General features: G+C 35.8%; 6 protein-coding genes across 8 annotated transcripts; 4 read left to right on the top strand and 2 right to left on the bottom strand.

Moving 5' to 3' along the window:
• The first annotated feature begins 3,276 nt into the window (after positions 1-3,276).
• On the top strand, positions 3,277-6,839 carry LOC106432505 (protein DETOXIFICATION 25-like). 2 transcript variants are annotated; one of them, XM_048749085.1, is made up of 9 exons: positions 3,277-3,522; positions 3,875-4,159; positions 4,725-5,266; positions 5,346-5,432; positions 5,516-5,572; positions 5,709-5,947; positions 6,047-6,165; positions 6,272-6,358; positions 6,438-6,837. In XM_048749085.1, exons 2-9 carry the CDS (start codon positions 3,893-3,895, stop codon positions 6,534-6,536), a joined length of 1,497 nt encoding a protein of 498 aa, XP_048605042.1. In that variant the 5' UTR covers positions 3,277-3,522; positions 3,875-3,892; the 3' UTR covers positions 6,537-6,837. The 2 variants fall into 2 exon arrangements, with proteins under 2 accessions (XP_048605042.1, XP_013728802.2); XM_013873348.3 differs by having other exon boundaries at positions 3,373-3,522; positions 3,872-4,159; positions 6,438-6,839.
• Positions 6,840-7,644: 805 nt separating this feature from the next.
• On the top strand, positions 7,645-9,557 carry LOC125575238. The gene is made up of 6 exons (XM_048749094.1): positions 7,645-7,897; positions 8,114-8,286; positions 8,358-8,410; positions 8,669-8,783; positions 8,884-9,006; positions 9,085-9,557. Exons 1-6 carry the CDS (start codon positions 7,790-7,792, stop codon positions 9,443-9,445), a joined length of 933 nt encoding a protein of 310 aa, XP_048605051.1. The 5' UTR covers positions 7,645-7,789; the 3' UTR covers positions 9,446-9,557.
• A 603-nt stretch (positions 9,558-10,160) lies between these two features.
• LOC125582399 (disease resistance protein RML1A-like) lies at positions 10,161-14,810 on the top strand. The gene is made up of 4 exons (XM_048749082.1): positions 10,161-10,633; positions 11,218-12,283; positions 12,357-12,656; positions 12,730-14,810. The coding sequence occupies exons 1-4, from the start codon at positions 10,161-10,163 to the stop codon at positions 14,737-14,739; spliced, it is 3,849 nt and encodes a 1,282-aa protein (XP_048605039.1). The 3' UTR covers positions 14,740-14,810.
• LOC106432478 (chromo domain-containing protein LHP1) lies at positions 14,761-16,864 on the bottom strand. The gene is made up of 6 exons (XM_013873317.3): positions 16,340-16,864; positions 16,132-16,157; positions 15,957-16,043; positions 15,252-15,884; positions 15,114-15,174; positions 14,761-15,011 (listed from the first exon to the last, which is right to left on the bottom strand). Exons 1-6 carry the CDS (start codon positions 16,607-16,609, stop codon positions 14,964-14,966), a joined length of 1,125 nt encoding a protein of 374 aa, XP_013728771.2. The 5' UTR covers positions 16,610-16,864; the 3' UTR covers positions 14,761-14,963.
• Positions 16,865-18,334: 1,470 nt separating this feature from the next.
• On the top strand, positions 18,335-20,943 carry LOC106432525 (AUGMIN subunit 7). Its single transcript, XM_048749073.1, has 9 exons — positions 18,335-18,592; positions 18,755-18,840; positions 18,952-19,013; positions 19,216-19,307; positions 19,397-19,522; positions 19,805-19,895; positions 20,126-20,233; positions 20,396-20,494; positions 20,589-20,943. The coding sequence occupies exons 1-9, from the start codon at positions 18,459-18,461 to the stop codon at positions 20,778-20,780; spliced, it is 990 nt and encodes a 329-aa protein (XP_048605030.1). The 5' UTR covers positions 18,335-18,458; the 3' UTR covers positions 20,781-20,943.
• Positions 20,944-21,042: 99 nt separating this feature from the next.
• On the bottom strand, positions 21,043-22,074 carry BNAC02G07360D. 2 transcript variants are annotated; one of them, XM_048749076.1, is made up of 5 exons: positions 21,871-22,074; positions 21,735-21,784; positions 21,469-21,574; positions 21,336-21,394; positions 21,043-21,194 (listed from the first exon to the last, which is right to left on the bottom strand). In XM_048749076.1, the coding sequence occupies exons 1-5, from the start codon at positions 21,970-21,972 to the stop codon at positions 21,146-21,148; spliced, it is 366 nt and encodes a 121-aa protein (XP_048605033.1). In that variant the 5' UTR covers positions 21,973-22,074; the 3' UTR covers positions 21,043-21,145. The 2 variants fall into 2 exon arrangements, with proteins under 2 accessions (XP_048605033.1, XP_048605035.1); XM_048749078.1 differs by having other exon boundaries at positions 21,346-21,394.
• Between the last annotated feature and the right edge of the window lie 230 nt (positions 22,075-22,304).

The raw sequence follows: 22,304 nt of genomic DNA, 5'->3' as shown, positions 1-22,304 counted from the left end.
GGTAGGCGGATATGTTGAGACACGGCGTTTGCGAAAGATGAAGGATGCGGTGGAGGAGGATGACAGGGGAACCCCCCAAGAACGGTCGGATCTGGTGACACCAAACCCGTAAATGAGCAGCCAAACGCTGTGACTTTCGACGACAACCATTTTCCGAGAAGAAACGTCGACAGAAGTTACAGCGGTGGCCAAAGAAACTACAAACACAGAGTAAACGTAAAAGAAACAAGGAGTAGAACAACCAAGAGTGAGGGAGGCTCGACGCCGGCGGTTTGAGATCCCACCGGCGTCAAGAAACGATGCTTTCAGGGTTGTCTCGATTCTCGTGTCAGAGAGGACTAGGGCGAACTCTCAAGAAAATTCGATATCTGAACGTTAGATTGAACTGTTGTCTCACATTTTTTTCCGCTCAAATTTCACCTTAAAAAGCAGTCCATGTTATCCATCCATTTAAGTATATTACGGTTAAATACCAATTTTGTTTCAAAATAAATGATATTTTAGAAAATTATTGTTGTTTCAAAATAAATGATGTATTCATATTTTTATACTATCTTTAATTTTACTGAAAACTGCGAAACAAATCAAAATAGTATAGTTATTTTGTAATTGGAAATATGATTTTTAAATTATATTTAAAAAGTAATTTTTTAATCTTTGTGTTTAAGCCAAAACATCATGTATTATGAAATAAAAGGATTAATATTTAGCTAAATTCGATGTTTTAGCTCTGAATAAAGTGTCAAAGATTATTTCATCTAAAAATCACATCAAAAATATATGAGACAAGAAGCTCCAAAAACAACACTGTTTATGGAATTTTAATATTTTATAAAACTATGAAACTTTTGGCAAAAACCATTCATTTCACAAATCCAGAAGTTTTTGTTTGGTCTTTATCTCAGATATCACTTAATTATAAAAATTCCAAACATCAATTTTAATATTTTTCTACTCGAGCTAAAAATATTTTTTTTATCCTTAAGAATTTTGCCAGAAATATTGACATATCAATGTTTTACAACACAATAATTCTACAGAGAAACTGAAAAAATCTTAAATTCTCATCAGCTTGATAGTCAAATGTCCAAACAGACAATGATGCTTTTTTTCAAAGATGTTTACCGGCTTTGGCTATACTTGATTGGAGAAGTGCTAAAAGTTACTCCCTAGTGCAATTAGACATCGCGAAAGTAATTTGTCCCAAAAAAAAAAGAATAACTTAAGTAGACATGGATAACCAAAAAAACTTCAATAGATATGTAACATGAAAACAATAACATTGGAATAATCAGTTTAGCTAACTCTAGAAGATATCATACATTATAAAGTTGTCTTGTTTTTAAAAGACGATTACCACACTTACTACCAGAAGGAAGAAACTCAATTGCAGAGCTAACAAAATATAGCGACGAATCAATGGGACAAACCATAGCTCGGCGTATACACCTCCTCTACACCAAGTAAGCAACCCATTATTAACCTGCTAAGAATAACAAAACAACCACGACCTCCCATCAGAGATCATCCATCGCAAAAGAAGAAGAAACTAGCTTTTCTAGATATACACATCAAAACCACGAAAAGAAAGTCGATGGGAAAGTAAAAAAAAAAGAACAAGAACATGAGAATTTATCCCAACTTGCGATTAAAAGAAGCAACCACCGAGAATGGAGCACATATATGATTTAGAGCGAAAAATTATCATTGTTGTTCAGAAACCTAACTACCTGTAAATTTATCTTTATTAAAATATAAAAGTTACATTTTATGAAAATCAAACTTGAAACAGTGACACTATTCCTACACAGTGTACAAATATAATTATTTGATCAATCAGTAGAATTATAAGAAGACTTCAACTTGTTCTTAAAAGTTTTTTTTTGATAAATTGTTCTTAAAAGTTAACGCTAGGATTCGTAGGAATTGTGTGGAAATACTAAAATATAAACAAAACAGATGGAAGTCTCCAAGTGAAACGTGGACACATAGGTATAAAGAATTGTCACAATTTATTCATAACAATATGGGTCCCCCTTTCCTCTCGAGTCAAGAGTCGTCGAAGGCGTCTTTATTAAGAACCATCCAATAATCATGCTTTATATTTGCGGAAAATTAGCAGTGGACGTGGGGTTCCTTTAGGTTTTAGTGTCTTGTTTTGTTTACGTAGTTTGAGTTTACAGAATAAATTAGGATCAAAAGACGTAACTACGAAAAAAGGAACATTCATGGAAATTGTGTTGATAAAAAGGATTATTTTAAATAGCGAAAGACTTCAAGAAGATGAGTAAACGCACATTTACAAAAAGCCATATACCCAAACCCACTACTGTCATATCTCCATGATTAACCTAACCCATCTACTTGTCACTTTTGGCCTATCTCTTTGAAGAAAGAAAGAGAGATTACAATCCTCATTCTACTCCAAAAAGTCTAAACTTTTGCTTTACCTCGAGGTTGCATGGATTACATGTTTAATTTTTTTGGCACGTGGACTGTTGACAACACTTCCTTAGTCGATTGGCTCTCTCGAAGTCTATATCATATTCTCTCTTTTGTTCTATTGCTCCCTCTAGATATAATAGATTGATGTTTTAAATTTATGCACATATTAAAAAATATATTTTAATATATTAATTTTGTTAGTTTTATTTGATTTCAGTAAAGTTTTATCCCTTATATTTTTAATTTTAAAATAAATTAAACTAATTAAAATAAAATATAAGTTGTTTATACATAAAAAGAAAAAATTAAAAAATATCTTTTGTATATAAAGAGAGTATACTTTAATATGTGTATTTATTATGGATTTATGCTGGTAAGCAACAATGAAACTAAAATCATTTAACTATTCATTCAGTAATAATATGGATTAAAAATTAATGTATTAGGATACGCACATATGTGAATAAAATTAAATGTATATTTTAATTTATTTGTTTTATTAATTTATTAGATTTCCAATAATTGTTTTTATTATTTATATTTATATATTTTAATTTATGTTTTAGTTTAAAATAAAATGCATTAATTAAAATTACAACATTAATTTTTTTGTATACAAATAAAAAACTTAAACGTAAAAAAGAAAAATTAAACAGACGAAGTATAAAACTAGCGATTTTTTTTTCTTTTTATTTTCAGAAACTAGTAGTATTTTTTTATTGCACAAAAGCGATTAACATCATTCACTTTCTTAAACGTTTCCACATCAGAGTATATATGCATGTTTGTATCTTGTGTGTATATATAATATATCGACGCATCCTCCTTTACTTCTGTCTCTCACTATATAGCCAAGCGTTTTAGTTTTAGTCCACCACATTTTTCCCAGTGTGTCTGTGAGAGAAAACAAAATATCACACTTACTTTTCTTCTTTCATCTCCCTTTTCTTCTTCTTCTTCTTACTTTGGTTTTCTTTTGAAATTTCCTGTATAACAATTTGTTGCTCTCGATTCACCAAAAGAAAAATATTGTTCTTCGTTTCTCCGACTCTTTCCCCTTGAAACTAAGTTCGTCAGGTTAGTAAATCACTCAATACCTTAATAAAGTCATCACTTTAGAATATACTATATAACATACTACAAAGATGTATAATATACACATGCATGTATATATGGAGATATCTAGTGATGAATTTGGTGAAGAAAACCCTTTATCAAGAAAAGAAAAAAAGTATTGGGAAATGAGGATATACGCTGGTCAGGATATCTAGTGGTCAGGATGTCTAGTGGTGAATAACTGAATATATATGGTGAAGGAAACTTAAATTTTTCTTCTTAAAACCAGGAGGAAATTTTGTTGAAGCGTAATTTATCTTTGTGGCATGTCTCTACATAAGTATTTAGTATTGTATTTTTCTTTTGATAGTAGAAATTAAAGAGGGGGAAAATGAGTGGAGGTGGTGGAGAAATGGAAGAGAGACTGCTAAGTGGGTCAGAGATAGAACAGAGGAGAGAGAGTCTCTACCTGAGAAAGAAAATTTGGAGTGAAGTAAAAAAAATGTGGAGAATAGCTTTACCATCTACTTTGTTCAGAGTGATGTCGTTTGGCTGCATAGTGGTGGCTCAAGCCTTCATTGGTCACAACAGTGAAATGGGTCTCGCTGCATATGCTCTCCTTCAAAGCACTTTCATTCGTTTCATCTATGGTGTTATGGTAAGCAATTAATGATCCATCGGTTTGAATCCAGGTGAACTACATATCGACACCATATATATATGATATTTTAATGCTTTTATGTTATGTCGCCAGATATGTTAGTGTTTATAAGTTAAAAAAAATTTAAACTACAGACAATATTTTCACTATAAAAGTTACTGGAACGGAAACATGCAAAACACAAACAAAAGTAAAAAGAAAACAATTCTGTCCCCGAAAAATCAACTTTTGAAAACACCAAACGTGGTGGTTTAAATTGAAGGTAGGAAAATGCCCTAAAATATAGTAGAAGCACACTGTATATGTAAAAAAGAGAGCAATCAAGGGATTAATTAGTTTAAACTTCAGAGTTAAGAAGAAAATTAGTTTGAACTTAGTCAATAATTAGCGTTTGCGTTCACAATTTGCAAATGACTTATTAGTACAAAACATTAAAATGTCATGGTTTGACATCTTTATAACATTATTTAAGCAAAAAAAAAAAAAAACTAACGAATGAATTATGTGGAACCAAGAGTGTATAATTAAATTTGCTGGTTATATATAATGTTTTCCGTTACAGGCAGGTATGTCAAGCGCGACGGAGACGCTATGTGGACAAGCCTACGGAGCACAACAATATCACATGATGGGGATCTATCTACAACGTTCTTGGATAGTAGACACATTTACAGCCACCCTTTTTGTCCCTTTCATAGTCTTTGCTGGTCCCATTCTTCGGTTACTAGGTCAAAACATTGAGATCACAAAGACCGTAGACGAGATCTACCTTTGGGTCATCCCTTATCTATACAGCCTCGTATTCACCATGACAATGCAAATGTACCTCCAAGCGCAGATGAAAAACGCTATCATAGGCGTTCTCTCGACCATAGCCTTGGTCTTGGACATTGTGGCCACTTGGTGGTTCGTGAGAGTGATGGGGATGGGAATCCATGGTGCGCTTCTAGGACTTAATCTAAGCTCGTGGTCAGTGGTTATAGCCGAGTTTGTGTACGTGTTTGGAGGGTGGTGCCCGCATACTTGGACCGGCTTTAGCACTGCTGCTTTTGTTGATCTTATTCCCATGCTCAAGTTATCCATTTCCTCTGGCTTCATGATTTGGTAATTTTTACTTTTTTCAGGGTAAAACATGATGACTAATATAATAATCGCACTCGACTGACTCTTTTTTTTTTAACAGCTTGGAGTACTGGTATATGAGCATCATCGTCTTAATGTCAGGATATACAAAGGATGCAAATATTGCAATTTCTGCGTTTTCCATATGGTATAACCTAGAATCCATCATGAAAAAAATATATGTAATGTTACTATACCTTTTGAAAACTACATCCTCAATTACTTTTGCAGCCAATATACCTACACATGGGAGTTGAACATATGCTTAGGCTTGTTGGGTGCAGCATGGTATGTAACTATAGACACTCATTTTAAAAATTCTGTAATAGATATATACATATATATATATGTATATATATACATATATATATGTTCTGAATTAATTCTATGGTATATATGTGTTGCTATGTCTATTATATTGCAGCGTAAGAGTAGCAAACGAATTGGGAAAAGGAGACGCAGAAGCGGTGAGATTCTCAATAAAAGTGGTGCTTGTGGTATCAGCGGTGATTGGTGTGATATGCTCTGCTCTTTGTCTAGCGTTTGGTGGTCAAATTTCGTATTTGTTCTCTGATAGCCACCAAGTTTCAAAGGCAGTAGCTGATCTCTCCATCGTCCTTAGCATATCCATACTCTTAAACATCATTCAGCCCATTCTATCTGGTTAGAAATGACCAAACGCTTTTATTAGGCATAATAATATAAGGTGTATTACATAAAGTAATTTAAATATTTTCAACCACAACTTCTGCATGTAAACAGGGGTAGCTATTGGAGCAGGGATGCAGAGTATGGTAGCATTTGTGAACTTGGCAACTTATTATGCAATTGGTGTTCCTTTAGGGTTCACCCTTATTAACATTTTCCATTTTGGTGTTAAGGTACGTAAAATATTACACGGTTTGCTAATTAAGTCATTTTTATTAGTTTATTATCGTAAAACTAATGATAATCTAATTAACCGATTTTGGATGCGTTTAACTACAGGGACTCTGGTCTGGAATGTTGGCTGGAGTTGGTATCCAAACGTTGATATTGTCTTATGTTATTTACAAGACTGACTGGGAAATGGAGGTAATTTACTTTGACCTCTATTCATAATTAATTAAAACTTTGAACAAAACTCAGGTTAATTTTTTTTATCTAACTACAGGTAAAGAAGACGAAGGAGCGTATGAAAACATGGACTCTAAAGTTACCTTCTGCAGAATCAAGTTCTACTATCTCGATGAGAGATGAAGAGAGGAAGTGATTATATATATATATATATATATATATTTATATATCTAGTTTAAAGAAAATCTAAGAATATTCTTTTTGTCTTTTGAAAAAGAATATTTATGCATGGTATTCTGTGTTTTTGAACTCGTTTAAGAAAATGAAGTACCTTTGTTGAGATTGCATTATTAGGTTAATGCAACTCTCATAACTTTGTAACGAGGTTAATAAGGTCGATCTTTCTTTTATACTCGTACAAAAAAATTGTTATTCGGATTTTTGTTTTAGTTTATCTTTCTTTTGTCTACTTTATATATACCTTGAGTTTTGACTGTGGTATGTACTTTGGTTGTGGAAAAAATGATTTGTTTGAGTACTTGTAAACATGGGTTTTGACAAAGAGCTCTTATCTAGTATATTTCAAGGAAGTTTTACAAAAAAAAAGCACATCAGTTTAGCATATACACTGATATCATTCCAATCCTTACACAACGATTTGCTGTCTGTCAGTGGATTTCATAAATGTCAAGTGATTAAGTGATGTCTCCGTGGAAAAAATAGCAAACCGTTATCTTGATGGTAAAATACACAGATAACAATCCAATCCTTACACATGTAGTTTGTTAATAACCTTTGCATCAGAGATTCTATTTGAGAACAAAGATAATGAAAGCAATGGCGACATCCTCCAACACATTTTGTTTGCAGTATGTTTTCTTCACTTTGTCTTTCTTTACAATTGAAAGAAGGTTTCATTGTTATTTGTTGTATGACTTTGCATCAGACAAGATGGCTCACAGCCCCTCCGACTAATATGATTTCAATATCTCATTAGAAAATATAGTCTTCTTAATGGTCAATTTTTTTTTTCAATTTTATCATTCTTTATATTTATATAATTTATACTAATTTTCTTCTCTTGTCTATTCAAATGTATTTGTATATTATGATTTTCTGCTGGTCTAACTTTCCATTTTGTTTTTGTTATGCTCGTCTAAGTTTCTATTTTGCTAAGAGAAAAAAAAACCATCTTTATTTAGAGTGATTTACACTCAAGGTGACTTTTTATGACATTATTTATTGCTCATATATAAATCTCAAGTCAATTCAATTTCCAGAGAGAAAGGTGCCTTCTCAATCTATAAATATTTCAAGAGTTTTGTACTTAATGTGGTATAAATTGAAACTAACAGGGTCCTTTTGTAAATACATCAAACTACTCAAAGAACATGTGGATTTTACAAGCTCCCCCTGAGCTTACTCACTCACATCCACTGAACAAAAACGATGGCCTCGGCGATTTTTCCATCGCTCAGGTTAAGGCCCACCTTCTCCTCCGCCACGTCACCATCTTCCTCCGGCGATTTCAAACCCCGTCCAGCCGTCATTCTCCCGGTAATAAACCTCCCTTCCCCTGCTCTGATAGAGAATAACTATGTGTGGCTCCACCATTAAAGATTTGTTTTTTTTTCATTCTTGGATCAGTTCTCTGTTTTCACTAACCTGCTTTCTTGCTTTCTGCATTTTTACGTATAAAACGTCTTTATAGTCCAAAACTTTTGTTTTGTGTTATATTCTTCCTTTGTGGAATTGTTTTTTTTTTTTGGTTAGGGTTTAGGCAACAACTCAGGAGACTACAAGAAGCTGGAGGTGACACTGGGTGAGTACGGTGTTCCTTCAGTGGTTGCAGCTGTATCAAGGCTTGATTGGTTTAGAAATGCAGCCGGTTTGGTTGATCCTGCCTACTGGCGCGGCACTCTCCGCCCACGTCCTGTTCTTGATTGGTATGAACTCACTCACTTGTTTGTCTTTTACTTGTTTCAAATTATGAGTCTGGCTTATTATGTATGATCAGGTACTTGAAAAGAATTGATGATGCTGTCCGTGAAGCAAATGAGTTATCCCAAGGTAAAGTCTCATGATCTACAAATAGGGCCGGCCCTGAGAATTTGGAGGTCCTATACTATTTAGTAAAGATTTCAAAAGTTTGGGGCCTAAAATTTTTTTTTTACAAATTTGATAGTCTATTTACATATAAAAATTTTCAAAAATTTTGGAGGTCTGAGACGAATGTTTCATTAGGCTTGGCTGAGGACCGGCCATGTCTACAATGATATTTGGACAAACTGGATAAGATAAAATTTATTGGCTTTGTGTCACTTACAGGTAAAGGATTGTCTTTGATTGGACACTCAGCGGGAGGATGGCTTGCTAGAGTTTACATGGAAGAATACGGAAACGCTGATATCTCCTTGTTGCTGACACTTGGTACGCCTCACTTGTAGGTAACCAAAAGAAAAAAGTTCATTACTTTTTTTTTTTTTATAGAGTTTTCAAGAGATGTTGCTTTGACGTTTTTAACTGTGTGGTTTTGTATATAGACCACCACCGAGAGGACTATCAGGGGTTATTGATCAAACAAGAGGTCTTCTCTATTACGTTGAAGAGAATTGTGCAAAAGCTGTTTACACTCCTGAGCTGAGATATGTCTGCATCGCCGGGAGGTAGTGTTTCTTCTTTTAGACCCATTGATGTTCATGTCTCCAAACTTGGGATTCTGATTTGGTAAGTTCATTGTGTAGATACATTCGTGGAGCTCCTTTAGTGGACAAGGCAGATGCAAACGTTGATTCTGATGTGACTGTTGGAATCGAAGGTGGTGAAGCCATCTCTGAGCTTGCATTAGCAAGCAACAAGACTGGGGATTCATCAGGGCCTAGCTTTCGTGCTCGTTTTGTAGGGCAAGGATACAAGCAAGTATGTGGAAGAGCTAATGTGTGGGGTGATGGAGTGGTTCCTGAGGTTTCAGCTCATCTTGAAGGTGCGCTTAACGTTAGTTTCGAAGGTGTTTACCATTCCCCTGTTGGTTCAGACGATGCAACCAGACCTTGGTATGGCTCACCGGTTATTGTAAAAGAATGGATTCACCACCTCCTGGAGTGAGTTCTGTAAAAACATTCATCATAACTTCCTCAAGAACTTGTTTTGTTCCATTGTCACCCAAATATTCAAACTCTAAATCACATTATGTATTTATATTCTTCACTTCCGTCAAGTCTGAACATCTCTCTAAGATTTTGGATAATTTTTGGGTAAAGACATGATTTTGAAGTTATGAGAATCATTGTACAGTAGCAATTCTATAAATTAATAATGTTGAAACTATAATATTTTATTAATTTATTTAGTTATTAATTTATAAAAAAATCTGTTTTAGAATATATTTTTTTCTAAAATAAAAAATATATTTAATTTGATTGTTTATACATTAATTAAAATTTTGAAATTTGATATTCAAATTTTTTTAGTCATATTATTTGGTATATATAAAATTTGTTTAATTTAAATGTTGTTGTACATATAATTTTATTAAATCTCATCAAAAATGTAAATGTTAAAAAAATATAAAGATAATATCATTGTGAATACATGTTTGTTTGTGCATATAAAATGTATATACATATAAATTATTAATTTATTAGGAGCATATATTTATATAAAATTTTCTTAAAAGCATAGGTGTTGACGTGGACAAGTGGTTACGACTTTGAAACGCTTGGCTTCCAAGACCTGTTCTGCCTATCACTTTCATGGTTTCCAGGTTTAGAAGAAGCACTGGTGATGATAGATGGAATCATACAAGCTTGGAAAGAAAATCATGGCTTCTCTTCCTTGTCATTCTTCTTCAGCCATCTGGAAAACGGACGTTTTCGTGAGTTTTAGAGGCGAAGACGTGCGCAAAACATTCGTGAGCCATCTGTTCTGCGAGCTCGATCGGATGGGGATCAACGCGTTCAGAGACGACTTGGATCTCGAGAGAGGCAAGCATATCTCCTCAGAGCTTGTGGATACGATCAGAGGCTCCAGGTTCGCGGTCGTCGTGGTCTCTAGGAACTACGCATCTTCGAGCTGGTGCTTGGACGAGCTCTTGGAGATCATGGAACGTAAGAACACGGTTGATCAGAAGACAATCATACCCGTGTTCTACGAGGTTGATCCTTCTGATGTGAGAAGACAGACTGGGAGTTTCGGTGAGGGTGTTGAGAGTCATAGCGACAAGAAGAAGGTGATGAAATGGAGAGAAGCTTTGACGCAGTTAGCTGCTATATCTGGTGAAGATTCTCGGAACTGGTAAGTTTCTAAGATTTTGTGTGTTTTGGGCGCTTGGGTTAGGTTCGGATTCGGTTGATTAGGATTTTTGGATTTTTGATACTATGCTTATAAGTCATGTTCGGATTTTACTAATTTTTGGGTCGGATTCGGTTCAGAAATGTCTGAAATAATCCAAAAATATCTTTTTTTTTTTAACTTAAGAAAATTAACAAAAATAATTAAAATATACAAATTATTTAAAAAATAATTAAAAACTAGTTAAACTACCTAAACTAATTAAAATATTTAAAATAACAAATAAAACAAACCGCAAAATTCTTTAAAATAATTTCTAAATTATATTTATACATATATATATATATATATATATTAACATATTTAACTAATTTCGGATATTATTGTATCCTAATTTCTCGGTCCGGGCTGTATCCAAACCCGAAAATACTAGATTCTTAAGTCAAATTTGGATATTTTTGTATAATAATCTTTTCGGTTCGGGTTAAAGTAGGACTTTGGTTTGGGGTAAAAAAAGCTCAGGCCTATCTGTGACTGTACATGTTTTAAAGTTATATAAAGTGATGAACCTTCATTTTGTGTGGTAGGAGGGATGAGTCGAAGCTAATTAAGAAGATTGTTAAAGACATATCTGATAGATTGGTTTCCACTTCACTGGATGATACAGATGAGTTGATTGGAATGAGTTCTCATATGGACTTTCTGCAGTCTATGATGTCTATAGAGGAGGAAGATGTTCGCACGGTAGGTATTTGGGGAATGGGTGGAGTTGGGAAAACTACTATTGCTAAATACTTATACAACAAGCTCTCATCTCGGTTTCAAGCTCATTGCTTCATGGAGAATGTGAAGGAAGTGTGTAACAGATATGGAGTTGAGCGTCTACAGGGAGAGTTCTTATGCAGAATGTTTCGAGAGAGAGACTCGGTTTCTTGTTCGAGCATGATAAAGGAAAGGTTCAGGCGTAAAAGGGTTTTGATTGTACTTGATGATGTAGATAGATCTGAGCAGCTGGATGGATTGGTTAAGGAGACTGGTTGGTTTGGTCCTGGAAGCAGAATCATTGTTACAACGAGAGATAGACATTTGCTAGTTTCTCATGGCATAGAACTGATATATAAAGTTAAGTGTTTACCCGAAAAAGAAGCTTTACATCTCTTTTGCAACTATGCTTTCAGAAACGAGACTATAGCTCCAGAGTTTAGGGTGTTAGCAGTTCAAGCTGTAAACTATGCTTCTGGTCTTCCACTGGCTTTGAGAGTTTTAGGTTCTTTCCTTTATCGAAGAGGCGAAAGAGAATGGGAAAGCACACTCGCTAGGCTTGAAACTTCTCCTCATAGTGATATCATGGAGGTTCTGAGAGTTAGCTACGATGGATTGGATGAGCAGGAGAAGGCTATTTTTCTCTACATATCATGTTTCTACAACATGAAGCATGTTGATTACGCCACAAGACTTCTTGATATCTGTGGCTATGCCGCTGAAATTGGTATCACGGTTCTCACTGAGAAGTCTTTGATAGTCATATCAAATGGATGCATAAAGATGCATGATTTGGTTGAACAGATGGGTAGAGAACTTGTACGCCGACAAGCTGAACGGTTTCTTTTATGGAGACCTGAAGACATCTGTGATCTGCTGTCAGAAACTACTGTGAGTTGTTCTCTTCTCCTAACTCTCTCATGTGTAAATGGTTTTTGATAGCTTCTTCTTTTCTATTTCTTAGGGAACAAGTGTTGTTGAAGGAATGTTACTTAACATGTCTGAAGTATCTGAGGTATTGGCTAGTGATCAAGCTTTTGAGGGATTGTCTAATCTCAAGCTTCTCAACTTCTATGATCTTTCATATGATGGAGAGACTAGAGTGCATCTACCTAATGGCCTCACTTATCTACCGCGCAAGCTTCGTTATCTACGCTGGGATGGATACCCTTTAAACTCTTTGCCTTCAAGGTTTCATCCGGAGTTTCTTGTTGAACTTTGTATGAGTAATAGCCATCTCCACTATCTTTGGAATGGAATCCAGGTAAAAAAATTCTCCACATGTCACTGTTGGCTACTTTTGCTACTGGACTATAACCATTTTTTTTTATCTTCAGCCTCTTAGGAAACTGAAGAAGATGGATCTTTCTCGTTGTAAATACCTAATCGAAATTCCGGATCTCTCAAAAGCCACAAACCTTGAGGAACTCAACCTTTCCTATTGCCAAAGCTTAACTGAGGTTACTCCATCTATCAAAAACCTCCAGAAACTTTATTGTTTCTACTTGACTAACTGCACTAAACTCAAGAAGATACCAAGTGGAATCGCTTTGAAGTCGCTTGAAACAGTTGGAATGAACGGATGCTCAAGCCTAATGCATTTTCCAGAGTTTTCTTGGAATGCCAGAAGACTCTACCTGAGCAGTACAAAGATAGAGGAACTGCCATCATCGATGATCAGCCGTCTCTCTTGTCTGGTTGAGTTGGATATGTCAGATTGCCAGAGTATCAGGACTCTTCCGAGTTCTGTAAAGCACTTGGTGTCACTTAAATCACTGAGTTTGAACGGTTGCAAACATCTTGAGAACCTCCCGGACTCATTACTGAGCCTCACATGTCTTGAAACGCTTGAAGTGTCTGGTTGCCTTAACATCAACGAGTTCCCTCGCCTTGCCAAGAACATAGAAGTTCTGCGTATATCTGAGACATCGATTAATGAAGTTCCTGCAAGAATCTGTGATCTCTCTCAGCTTAGGTCCTTGGATATTTCAGGAAATGAAAAACTTAAATCACTTCCGGTAAGCATTTCTGAGTTAAGATCACTTGAAAAGCTCAAGCTCTCTGGCTGTTGTGTACTTGAGAGCCTTCCGCCAGAGATTTGTCAGACAATGAGCTGCTTGAGGTGGCTTGATTTGGAAAGGACCAGCATCAAAGAACTGCCTGAAAACATTGGTAATTTGATAGCTCTCGAGGTGCTTCAAGCTGGAAGAACAGCGATAAGACGAGCACCATTGTCTATTGCAAGACTTGAACGTCTGCAAGTTTTAGCAATCGGGAATAGCTTCTATACCTCACAAGGTCTGCATTCTCTATGTCCTCACTTATCAATATTTAATGACTTGAGAGCGCTGTGCCTAAGCAACATGAACATGATAGAGATCCCAAACAGTATTGGTAACTTGTGGAGTCTATCAGAACTAGATTTGAGTGGTAACAACTTTGAACACATCCCCGCGAGCATCAGACGACTCACCAGGCTGAGCAGACTGGATGTTAACAATTGTCAGAGACTTCAAGCACTGCCTGATGACCTTCCACGGCGTCTCTTGTATATCTACGCCCATGGCTGCACATCACTAGTGAGTATCTCAGGCTGCTTCAAGCCTTGTTGTCTGCGCAAGCTTGTAGCGAGCAACTGTTACAAACTGGATCAAGAGGCACAGATTCTCATCCACCGTAACATGAAGCTAGATGCAGCAAAACCAGAACACTCTTATTTTCCTGGAAGAGATGTGCCATCTTGTTTCAATCACCAAGCCATGGGATCTTCCTTGAGAATACGTCAACCATCATCTGACATTCTGGGATTTTCCGCATGCATCATGATTGGAGTTGATGGAGAGTACTCAATGAACGATCTCAAGATACGTTGCTCTTGTATCTTAAAAAGGGTTGATGATGCTCAAGAGCTGGTTGTTATGGATGAGCTATGGTATCCTGATCCAAAAGCTTTCGCAAACATGAGTTTTGGATCAGATCATCTTCTGTTGTTCAGCAGAAGTTGCATGTCCATGGGAGCTTACAACGAAGTCTTCTTTGAATTTTCGATCGAAAACACAAACGGAGATTCTTCTACTAACCTGCTGGTAGAGGTTAAAAAGTGTGCAGTGCACCTCATAACGTTTAAAGACATGTTACAAGAGGAGCATGAAAGCTCATCCTCCTCACAACAGTTCTCTAATGACGACAATGAGAACATTCATGATCCTGATTTGGAAGAATTAGATGAAGCAGGGGTTCCGAAAAGAAGACCTGATGACTTGCATAAGGAGCAACCAAATCCAAAGAAGATCAAGTTTCTTCCTGTTCCTTCAAAATTACATCAACTGATTGATACACCACAGTGAAGGTTGTTGGTTTGCTGTAACTTTGTATTCATGCGTTAGATATATATATTTTTTGATCTTTGAACATGCAAGTTTAACAAAATCTCAGCTCAAGAAAAGCACCAAGTCTAAGTGACAATAACGAACCAGAGAAGATAAAAAAACAACTTGCCACTACCTCGACTCTACACGTTGATCTTCTAATCTTTTTTGCTACCTACAAAGTGCTGTGTACAAACAAATTCTTATCTTTCGGGATTGTACTTGAGATGTTGCTCGTAGAATTCAATCAGCTGGGGTCACAAAAAAAAAAAAACACAGAATAGGAAAGCTTTTAGAACTATTCCATATGAGTAAAAATGCAGAAAGAAAAAGCTCTAAAGATTAAACCTTACCAGAAGAGGATTGTGAGCCTTGAGAAACCTGTTGTCTACCGTTACTTCCTTCCCATCAGACCTATGAGTAGTAAGTAGCCAAATAAGTATGAACTCAAATGTGAAAAAAGTGACCAAAGTGCAAAGAGACAGACAAACCTCAACGCCGAAAAGGTCACCAACGCGTCTTGTACATTGTTTGTTATAGATGAAGAGAATCTCACTGGCTTGATGATCCTCACAATGTCAAATTCCTCCGCTTTGCTTTTCTGAGACGGATTGTTATTGAGGTGTGGTTCTACCATTCTACCAAAAGAGTCTAAATCTGGTGTCAGATTCTGATATGTAGTGTGGTTGTTGTTGTTGTTGTTGTTACTTGTGGTTCCGTCTTGTTTGAATCTTTTCACAGAACCAGACTTTCTCCGCTTAGCACCTATGAAACCACTGTTCTTATCAAACTCCTTGAGAAACCCATTTGCTCTTACACTATCACCTTCACAACCAATGCCTGGTCCCCTTAACTCATTAAGCGTCGGATCATATTCCTTCAAACTAACTCGTCTGACCATACCAACACTCCCACTGTTAGCTTCACCTTGGTTGGTGGTGGCTACATAGCCACTGAGGTCGAGTGGACCGCGAATACCAGGGAGGCTAGAGTTGTTAAGAGATGTAGAAGAGTCAGACTTCTCAGCAGCATCATAACCAAAACGTTGCTGCTTCTTCTTCAGCTGAGAATAAGGACCTGCGTATTTGCGCTTCTTCTTCCTACCAGGCTTCCCTGGCCTCAAACTATTGATACAAGAAAAGCAAATTAGTATACCACATGTAACTGCTCACATTAAGATTAAGATATGCACTAACCTTCCTTCAAATGAATCAATAACATCAGCAATAGAGTGTAGATTCTCTAGAGGCTCCCATGTGTTGGCAGTTTCAGGCCATCCCCGCCTTTTCACAATATATGTCAATTAAAAAAAAGCATTATGTTACAGTGACTTAAAAATGAAACTTGAGTATTGATTTTGAAGAAACTCACCATTTAATTAGATACTGCACCTTCCCCTATGATCAATAAGAATATATCAAAACATTAAAGCTAGTAAAATCACCATTAAATCAGAATACTCAAATTCTAACCACATTTGTAAGAAATGAACAATGTAGAGAATGTGAAGAGGGTCACATATACTAATCTTAAAACCACATTTGCTGTAATAAGAAGAAGAAGAAGAAAATGAACTTACTTTTCTAACTCTCTTACGGCGAATAGCTTCGATTTCGAAGTAGCCTTCATCTAGCTTTGACCTCTTCTCTTTCCCTTCTCCTTCTTCTCCTCCTTCTTCATCTTCTTCTTCCCCATCCTCCGTATGCATGTCATCACCCATCTCGCCAAGAATCGACGCTCCATCTTCACTGCCGTCTCCTCCACTTCTTTTCCCGCTTCCTCCGACTGTTTCAGCCTCACCAGCGTCATTCACAACATGGGTTTTCTTCTTGACACTTGCCCCTTTCATTTGCTTCTTGAGAGTGCTGGAGCTGAAAGATAAAGGTGGCTTATCTGTTAATCGCGTTTATCCTTGTGGAAAAATCAACGAATGTTGGGAGGACGAAAGGGGGGAAAGATTGAAACTTTTCCCAAATTTCTGAAGTTTTTCTTTGGACAAGTTTGCAGCAGCAAGAGGACCTGAGCTGTCCTGTCCTGAAGACCAGTTTTTCTTTCACCTTTTCAGTGTCCTTTTTATATATATAAGAAAACAGCAAATTTTGAAATTAAATAAGACTTAATTATAATAACTAATACAAAAATAATAAATATTGTTCAGTTGACAAAGAAATGACTTGCAATTTGCAAATAATAAGAAAATAAACATAACGATATACAAGGAAGGAAATGATTTTTTTTTCTCACAAATAAAAATGGATTTTTTTTCTTATTAGATATGAAACTCCCTTTCAATAGGCCTAAACAAATATTAGATATGGTATTACAAAAAGTTACCCAAATTTTTTTTATTTTATTTTTGATCAAAAGTTACCCAAAATTAAAGTTAAGAAATCAACCGTGGTTAAAATGTTTTTGTTATCTATTCTATTAAAACAGCAGTGTGACCCATTGATAAAAAGTTATGTCCAACTTAAATTTTAATAATACATACCTTTTTAATATAACTGCAATGAAATATATATATATATTATGTAACCCCCCACTTAAAGTGCCTAATGATCGGCAACCACCACTTTTTGTAAATGTATCCATATATCTTATTTTTGTTATGTAACCACCATTATTTTTACTGTTCAAATCCCAACAATTTTTTCGATGAAGTTCATGTATTTCATTTTTCCTAACATAATCCCAACTATTACTCGGATTCTTTATTTTAATTAATATTTTTTATTAAATATTTTTACTTTCACCCGTAAATTTTTGAAAATTTATTGAATTTTTTTTTATTATAAAATTTTATAATATTAATTAAAATATAATAGATATATTTTAATATTTTTATAATTTTAATTTTAAATTTTTTATTAAACATTTTTACTTTTGTATATATATTGATTTAAAAAAAGGAAAAAAATTATCCTCCCGCAACCGTCCGCAACCGCAAACGGTAGCTGGAGCCAGCTTTTGAATTTATGAGATTCGGAGCGGGTTGAAGCGGTTTAGAGCGATTTGAGTGATTGTTGCAAACCGCCGACAACCGCTACCAACCGCAAAAGCAGCGTTTGCGGGTGGTAGCGGAAAAACCAGTCGCACAATTAATAGAATTTATGGTATATTTGTATTTTAATATTTTTACATAATTTAAATGAATATCCATATTTGAACTGAACCCGTAATGATCCAAACTGAATCCGAACTAAAATTTATAAATATCCAAATAGGTTTTAAACTCTCATCTAAAGACCAATATCTGAATAGTCGGAATCGAACCTGAACTCTTATCCCTACATGTAGTCTATAATATGAATATATGATCACATATAAAAACACAAATATGATTACAAAAAAATACATATATGATATAAGGAAAGACACAAATACATATGGAACTTGATTTATTTAATATACTTACAAAAATTATCTATTCTATTAAATTCATATCATACAAAAATATGATTCTACAAACACACAACCATATAAATTATATTAGACAAAAAAATTTAAAAACAAAACATATACCCGCACTCTCGAGGGCGGGTCAATATCTAGTTCATTAATAATACGGTGGAGATGAAAGCCAGGGCAGTTTGGTAAATTAGGTTATATTTGAGTTTGGAGAGAAACCAAGGAGGCAAGTCTCTGTCAGATCTCGAGATTCGATCGGTGTAGAAGCCGTCGCCGGGAAAGAGTATAAAATGGCGGCGAAGCAGATGGAGGAGATACAGAAGAAGCTCGCGGTACTGAGTTACCCAAGGGCAAATGCTCCTGCTCAGTCTCTCCTCTTCGCCGGGATGGAACGTTATGCTCTTCTCGAATGGCTCTTCTTCAAGTATTATCTCTCTTCCCTTTTCCAACTTTACGCATCTGCTTAATCCAGAACAATGCGGAACAGTCTCTAGATTTTAAAGTCAATCAAACTCGAAAGTTAGCTTCTTTTTTTTGCGAACAGAGTGAAAGTATTGTTCTTTTTTTTGTTTTTGGTTTCTTGGAGGTTGTTAGGTGATAAGTCTCCTTTCTCTCAGCAAAATCTTCAGGGAGATGCTGGAGTTCGTGATGAAGAAACTGTTCGTATTCAGTGTATGCCTTTCAGTTATCTCTTGAGCTACTATAGACTATGGTGCTTGCTTCCATTGGTATTTCGTTTCTCCTAGGAAGAGTTTGTTTATGTGAGCTTCTTCTTGTTTTCAGATTTGGCAGAGATAGCAAAGTTTCTGGGCTTCACACCAACAGTAGATATAGAAGCCATTCAAGTAAGCTGCTTCTTTTTAAATGGTTACTTACACTCTCTTTGTATATCTTAACTTGTTGGGGGCATTTTACTATGTTTGTGTGAGTTCCATGATTTGTCAAAGTCCAGGCATTGTTTAAGTTATCCACCAATGAACTTTTCTTTTGTTTTGTAAATCTAAACTTTTTCAAGATGCGATCATAATGCCTTATCATTGTTTTAAGGGACATGGAACCTATGAAGATCGAATGGAAATGCTTCGCAATATTGTTGATTTAGTGGAGGCAAGCCTCTTCTCTGATAATCCTGAATGGAGGTTGTTCATATTACTATGTCTGTCTGCAATTTTTTTAGTCTTTCTTGATCCTGATTCGGGCATAACAAATGATTCTGCTTATTCTTCAGTATTGATGAGCAGGTTGCGAAAGATATTCAGCTCATTGATGCTATTGCAGAGAGACAGTCTCTGATTTTTTCTGAGGAATGCAAACTGTTCCCTGCTGATGTGCAGATCCAGTCAATATATCCTTTGTAAGAACTATTGTATCTCCAACTTATAGTTCCCTTTGTAGTTATTTAGTTATTGTGTGTTTGCCTCAGAGGAACTGAAGATATAAACTAACGTATGAACTACTATGAGTCCTGTTAGATGGCTTTACCAATGTTTTATTGTTTGGAGCCAATTAGTTATATCCCTTGACCCATGTTTTCAAAATCATCCTTGAATTATGCTTTCAGATCTAGCTGGTCTCAGAGGTTTCATATATTAGCAGATGTAGTGACATTATGCACCTTAATCAATGTTATTTGCAGACCAGATGTTTCAGAACTGGAGACAAAACTTTCAGAACAGGCCAAGATTCTCTCTAATCTTCAGCAAAAAGTCGATGATTTGGCTGCAAAGGTGCGTTTTGGTTGCTCCATATCGAAATTTTTTGTATTAGCTGTGAACGGCATGACTCCCTAGACCAATATGCTGTTTCATCAGAGTCGAAACAGTCATGTTGACTTGTTAATAGGAGGCAACAGTCATGTTGTTGTTGTTGTCCTCCATTGAATATAATGCTGGATTCAAATATATGTTGACATAAGATCCAGATTGTATAAGAAAAAACATGTCTTTTCTTTTTTTAGCATGCCTACAACCCGGACGAAGAATATGCAGAAGTGGAATCTGAACTAAGGGCTCGTTTGGAATCGTTTCTTGAAACTGCTAGAGCGTTCAACACAATCTACACAAAGGTACTGTGTTTTCGTGATCTCTCCCTATCAACCTAGATAAGCTGACACTAAAATGTCAAGAGTACAGAAGTTTCTTATACTGCACATATAAAAAAAATCTGCTATGATTTGACTTGGCTTTTCCTGAAATTGGAAAATGAACTGTTGTATCCTTACCTGCAGGAGATCCGTCCATGGACTCACATGATGGAAGTGCCTCAGCTCCATGGGTTTGGTCCTGCTGCGAACCGTTTACTGGAGGCATACAATATGCTTCTGAAGGTAACCCTTGAATCCTTGATGTCTCCTTCTATCAAAATTGAGTAGCTCTCCCAAGTTGAAAAGAAATGAGCTGTGTGTTGTTGTTTGGTGACAGTTCCTAGGGAACTTGAAGAACCTAAGAGACTCGCATGCAGCACTGTCGATTGGATCATCGGGAACAGTAGCTGGAGAGCCGTCTTCTGTAACTAGAATTGTGTCCGAGTGTGAAGCCGCATTAACTGTTCTCAATCGAGACCTTGGAATCCTCTCGGCTTCTATTGCTCGTGAGCAAGGGGAGCGACTGTAACTGTCACGGATGATTACTTGAACATATATTCTGTTTACTTCTTAGAAATCACTTTAGGAGTGTGTTTTGATCACAACAGCTTTTACCTCTTTCTCTCATGTGTTGCCAAGTTTGTTTAAACAAATCGAATCAAATCTAAAAGTGAGGTTCTTCATCGCTTCTACTGCTCGTGTGTTGCCTAGTTAGTGTAAAGCTACACAACTGTGGATACTATAAGCTACAAAATCATACATTTACGCAGAATGCTACTATAAGATACAAAAACAGCAATTTTAACTTTCACATTATTAGCGTTTGAAACAAATCGAAGTCTTACAAACATGGAAGAGAGCACAAATAAAGAAACTCTTGTGTTGCCTTTGGTTCTATAAAAAGCTGCCACGAACACCATCTAGGCTCTCCCCGAGCGAAGACCTGCAAAAACAGATCAGTATAGATGGATTATTCATGTGGATTGACTGAACAAACAAACTTAATATATTCACTCATCATGTTTCGTCCTTCCTACACTATAACCAATGAGAAAGAGATATGTAATGATGTTTTAGAACTTACTTGTACATACAATATTTGTACTCTTGGCTCCTAATCAAATCTTTCTCACCTTCCTCAAGCTGCTCAACAAAAGAACACAAAATGCATCAAAAAGGAAGCATCATTTACAGAATCATCGTTGTACACTGCTTACTGGATCACTCTCATAGATGAGCTCATAGCAAACCGGAGAAAGGCATCGCAGCGCACAATTCTCTTTAGCAATAGCAGAAGCTTTGCATTGCCAACCCCATAGCCCACTGTTTTCGTTTTCCACAAAACAAAAATGAGCTAATAATTTGATAAACCATTGTAAAAGCTTTGCTTTGAGGGTAACAAGCTTAGCAAATTATCCTACAATAATGGTTCTTGATATCTTAATTAAAAAAAGACTTTAGCAAGAATCAAAGCTAAATTCACCTATCTATATCAGCATAGCATTGGTTCTTCTTCTCCCTGATCTCCACATCCTACAAATATTGATTTATCCCACAGAGTCAGCCTTTTTAGCATACTCTAACGAAGCTTAGACTGAGTTTCGAACACAGAGACTTACGGATATGGGACGAGGAGATTTAGAGAAAGCACAGGGGAATAAGCTCAGCGAGAGTAACAGAAGAATACAAACGGTGCTTGAGCGAGCTCGGGAGATTCCCATGGCCCTCTCCTTCTTCTTCTCCGATCGCAGTCGCTAATTCGCTCCGATTAAGAAGAACGGTTTTGCCTTAACCAGCTGCGGAATTATCGAGAGTTAAACTGAACCGGTCTATTCCCGACTTATCAAATGGGCTTCTATGGGCTTTACATTCATGGAGCTAGTGCATTCTAATTTGTAATTTCTAAAAAAACTTTTATTAAAAAAAATTAAAAGTAAGAAGAAAAAGTGAAAAATGTAGTCTCGATTTTTCTTTTAAAACTATAAAAATGTGAAGGGTTATTTGAAAAGTGTGAAGATTTTAAATTAAATGGAATAACTATATTTACAAAATT

Source organism: Brassica napus, chromosome A2 (assembly GCF_020379485.1).
Source record: "Brassica napus cultivar Da-Ae chromosome A2, Da-Ae, whole genome shotgun sequence".
Classification (NCBI taxonomy): Eukaryota; Viridiplantae; Streptophyta; class Magnoliopsida; order Brassicales; family Brassicaceae; genus Brassica; species Brassica napus.
Note: the sequence above shows the minus strand (reverse complement) of the source record. Positions and strands in the feature narration are given on the sequence as shown.